The 4,673-nt window shown below is 45.5% G+C and overlaps 1 protein-coding gene across 1 annotated transcript; it reads right to left on the bottom strand.

The window, feature by feature from the left end:
- Positions 1-6: 6 nt before the first annotated feature.
- Positions 7-3,579, bottom strand: LOC144219173 (SNF-related serine/threonine-protein kinase-like). Its single transcript, XM_077749108.1, has 2 exons — positions 3,373-3,579; positions 7-1,781 (listed from the first exon to the last, which is right to left on the bottom strand). Exons 1-2 carry the CDS (start codon positions 3,570-3,572, stop codon positions 1,643-1,645), a joined length of 339 nt encoding a protein of 112 aa, XP_077605234.1. The 5' UTR covers positions 3,573-3,579; the 3' UTR covers positions 7-1,642.
- Between the last annotated feature and the right edge of the window lie 1,094 nt (positions 3,580-4,673).

Raw genomic sequence — 4,673 nt, 5'->3', positions numbered from 1 at the left:
CCGGACTCAGGGCCCTGCCCCCAGGCCATGTGGACCTGAAGGCATGTCCGGCAGCAGAACCCAGCTGGGCCCAGGGTTCTGATGATAATCAAGTCACAGTGACCATAAAAAGAAAGCAAGGAAGCAGAGGTGCCACCTGGCCTGGGCCCGGGGGGCGGTGAGGCCCCCACAGGACCCCCACTCCAGCAGGCCCAGAAAGATGAAAGGAAAAGCTGAGGGAAGGTTCTGGTATTTCTTTATAGCCTCTGTCAGCTCTGAACTTTTATAATAAAGTAAAACCAACTTAACTCATTTACCTATGTGATCAGCTTTAGAATGAGTTCTGATCGGTCTCTCTGAAACAGCTCAAATCCAAATATTCCATTCTCCAAGGCTGGGGTGACTCCGACTCGATGGCCCGATGTGCAGTGGCCCTGCTCTTTCCCATCAGGAGGCTCAGGCCAAGGACCAGGATGACCTCACCACTCAAAGTCGTTCACGTCCCAGAGTCCCGGGCTTCCCGGGACCCGGTCCTCTTCCAGGCAGACACCACCCAGCATGCCTCGGTCTTATTACAGAAGGCTCCATCCAGGAAATAAATGAAGTTACTAAGACCACTTTCCAGCTCTAGATTTCTAAATCTTTATTCTCCGGCCGCCCAGGGACATTTCTTTCTCTCTTCTCTCCATCCCAAGTAACAACCTACCCACAGCAAGGTGACTGCAAGCAATTTAAATCTGACAGCTTTCTGCCTATTTTAAATAATAATTATTACTTAATATTCACACATACATATTCCTATGTGGATGTAAGAGCAGAGAATTACTGAGAATTGGGAGCATCCTTCTGTTTTTGAATCACTACCCTTCCACGGATTTCTTTATCTGAAGAGGAAAAGATAAATTATGTATAACTTTCACGTGGTGATGTCCAAAAGTAACCCTCTCCATGCTTTTATTTTAAATAGAAAACAAAATGGCAGAAGAAAAAGCAAGGTGGGAAGGAGGGGGCGGGAAGGGAAGGGGAGAAAACACGGGGGAGAGCACATTCACAACCTCACCAGAGACAACAGTGATGCTAAAACATTCGTAACAGTGCCAGCAAACACGTGAAGCCCCTCCAGGAGGCAGACAGTATTATCACGCCCATTTCACAGACCAGGAAGCTGGGTCAGAAAGAAGTTAGGTGACCTCCCAAGGTCAGGCAGCCAATAGATCAACTAGCTGATCTAGTGACTGAAATCCTGAGATAACATAATGGCACAGAAATGCCCTTCATGTGCTTAAAAACTGGTTCAAAAAATGGAGGGAAAATTGGACCTTGTTCCTGGAATGGAAAATTAAAGAAAATAACACATTAATACATATCAGATCTGGAAGAGTTTAATGAAAATAGTTGACAGACACTCAGCTGCTTCTCCAAACGTGTTTTCCTGGCCAGGCCAGCAGCCACAGCCCCTCTCCCCTGAGCGCAGGAAGGAAGGTGTCCTTGGTGACGAGGGGACAGGACCCCCGCACGTGGAGAGCCCATGCATGGCCTCTCCAATGAGGCTGCCACCCCTGTTTATACTCTCTTGCCCCGAAGAGTGATTAGGAAGCATTTTTTAAAAAGGGGTTCACTATTTCGAAACATTAGCTTGCTAAAATCAGGGAAGATTTTTTTCTCACCTAAACTGGGCCTTGATATTGCTAGGGCTTGCCGATCTGGTTTGGATTTCCTTCTCTTGCTTTTCCCTCAGGATCCTTTCAGCAAGCAAGAAGTACGTGGCCGTGATGTGGTTGTACCTGTTGGTTTCCAGAGCTCTGAGGAAAATAAGGGGACAAACATCAGCCGCGTCAGCAGTTTGCTTTTTTACAAGCAGAATTGACTTTTTTTTTTTTAATTTAGGTATAAGCAAATGAAATCCAATGACCTAGAATCGTTAAAATTATGAAAAAATACAGACAAGAAAAAAAACCTAGCAGTTATTTAGATCACTCCCGAAATTCTAAAAAGCAACTCTATAAAAATGTTCAATTTATAAGAAAAATCCAAAATGTTGATAGCCGCTGAGCTGGGTATCCGTTTTTGACACATAAAAAAGGCAGCTTTCCAAGAATGTATGCATTATCCAAAAATGCAATTTGGGTGTTGAAGTGTGTTCACTTATTAAACTGGCTCATGTGCTGCCGTCAGAAGTAGGAAATGGCTGTATGAATGTGTACTGAGACACTAGCATCAATCAGAAAAATTAGGAAAGTTTTTATTCTTACACTGCATTTACCGGCATTTTAGACATTAATGAATTATGAATGTATCAGAGAGACTGTCATTAGCCTCCTCATTGAATAAAATCAATGTATTCATTCATCCATTTCAAAAGAGTGCTTGGAGTACCCAGTGTGGGCACGCACCCTGTGGGCCAGGGGCCAGTGAGGCGCACCCACAGGGCACACGGACACCCGCTCTCCTGCAGCCGGCCGGCCCGGCACCTGCGCACGTGCGCAAACGGGTCTGCCGGACGCAGACACACACAACTGCCACGGGATCAATCTGTGAAAACTCATAACGCAACTGCAAATCTGTAGAAATGTGTATTTAAACCAAAATTTTGAACCTGGGCTTTTTTGTTGTATTTTGCTTTGGGTTTTTTACCCCCCAAAATAGGTCCTCTTTCCGTCATACCTGCTTCATTCAACAGGTTAAATAACTTTTAATGTTACATTTGTGGAAATACTTCATTTTTTCTAAACAGGCCCTCTTTTAGGAATAAATCATTATTAAAACAAAGCAACAGCAGCTATAATATTATCCCTAATTCCAGACTTGTTAGGTTATTAAAAACTAGCTTTGGTTTTAAGGGCCTTGACTGACAGCCTTGTGTCTGTGGGGTCCAGGCGGCCGCAGCGCTGGAGGGCTGGGAGGTCTCACGGCACGAAGCAGCTGGCGAGAACACCCAAGCCACCAGGCACAGCGGTGGCCCCTAAAATGCCACTTACAACAGGGTGTGACTGGCCTCGTGGACAGGCCCTGATCTGCAGGCTGCACTCTGCCCCATCCCCCCGGCCCCCTGCGAGGACCAAAGGGAGACACGGCAGCGAAGGGGGTACTGCTGTGGGTGAGACACGCCCTGGGATGCAAAAGAGGCCATTCCAACCCAGCCCTGTAGGCAGCAGGAGGCCACAGCGCGTGCTGATGCTGCCAGCAGCGGTGTCCTTGTTCACTGGGACAAGAATGAAAGCGACAGACGACAAAGCCTGTGGGAGGCGCGGGGCCAGGAGCCCTAGAGATGAGCGGCCTGACCCCTGCCAGCCGGGAACCCCACCCGCTACGGTGCCCACAAGCCCTGACACGTGAAGAGGAGCCCATTCCAAGAACCCAAAGCCCGGGGCCCTGCCGATGAGCACCACATACTCTACAATGGCGTCCCGGTCCGCTATGTCCCCGAGCACCATGCGCTGGATGATGCTGTTGTGCTCCTCCTCCGAGAGGTTTTTGTAGGACACCAGGGGGATGTTATACTTTGTGGCTGGCGAAGGGTCCACTCCCTGAAGCCAAGGATGATTCTCAATCTCTTCTAAGGAGGCCCTTCTCTTGGGATCTCTCTGCAGCATCCGTGTGATCAGGCTGGAAAGGAAGGGAAGTTCACGGTTAGAACAAACTGTTGGAAGGGATTAGGAATGGTGGGTTATTTTATTAAACAGAATTGTTTCCCGCATTTAGACCAACAATTTCATTAGGTTCACTGGTGGTGGTGGTGATGGTGGTATGGCAGATGGGAATAAAGAAAACTCAGTGCCATCAAATTAATAAAAAGAAAAATACAACTGCCGGGTATGCTGATAAGCCGCACAGCTTCCTATCATCTAGAATTAACTCTAGGTGTCAACATCTGTCCTTGAACTAACTGTGGCTTACCACATACCAGAACCAGCTATGATGATCAGCAATGGCATACATAATAGAGCACATGAGCCAACTTCTGCTGTGTGCTCAGGTCATGATCTCATGGTTTGTGAGATCGAGCCTGCTTGGAATTCTCTCCCTCTGCCCCTTTGTCGCTCTCTCTCTCAAAATAAATCAACAAACATTTTTAAAAAACCCAACAATGGACAATTTTTAAAAATTAAAGAGAATTAGTGAATTCAAAGACAGAGCCAAAGAAATAACAGGCTAAGTCTAACATTGGTAGACTAAGAAACAGAAAATACAAAGAGATGAAAAGACAAGGGCGACAAAAATGAAAATACCTAACATACATCTAATCAGAGTTCCAGAAGGGAATGAGAGAATGGGCAAGAAACTCTATTTGAAAAGATAATGGCTAAGGATTTTCCAAATTCATGGAAAAAAACAAATCCTGACCAGGAAGCCTAACACATCCTAAGCAGAATGAACAGAAGCTCTTAAAGGAGCCTGAGAAGGGAAAAATCACCTGTGCAAGAACAACAGAAGGCTGACTTCCCAATAGCAACAAGACATATCAGAAGGTGTGGAATAATATCTTCAATAATGTGAGAAAGAGCACATGTAACATAAAGATATTTTCAATGAAAAACTGAGAAAGCTGATCACCAACAAATGCTCATCAAAGAAATTCTAAAGGGTATAATTTTGGCAGAAGAATGTGATCCGAAGTAGGATATACAAAGTTCTTATGAAACACCTCGGTAATTCTAAACAATTTTTTACTACATAGAATAATACTGTATAAT

Source organism: Crocuta crocuta, unplaced genomic scaffold (assembly GCF_008692635.1).
Source record: "Crocuta crocuta isolate KB4526 unplaced genomic scaffold, BGI_CrCroc_1.0 C29707906, whole genome shotgun sequence".
NCBI classification, from domain to species: Eukaryota; Metazoa; Chordata; class Mammalia; order Carnivora; family Hyaenidae; genus Crocuta; species Crocuta crocuta.
This window is presented reverse-complemented; position numbering and strand designations above follow the sequence as displayed.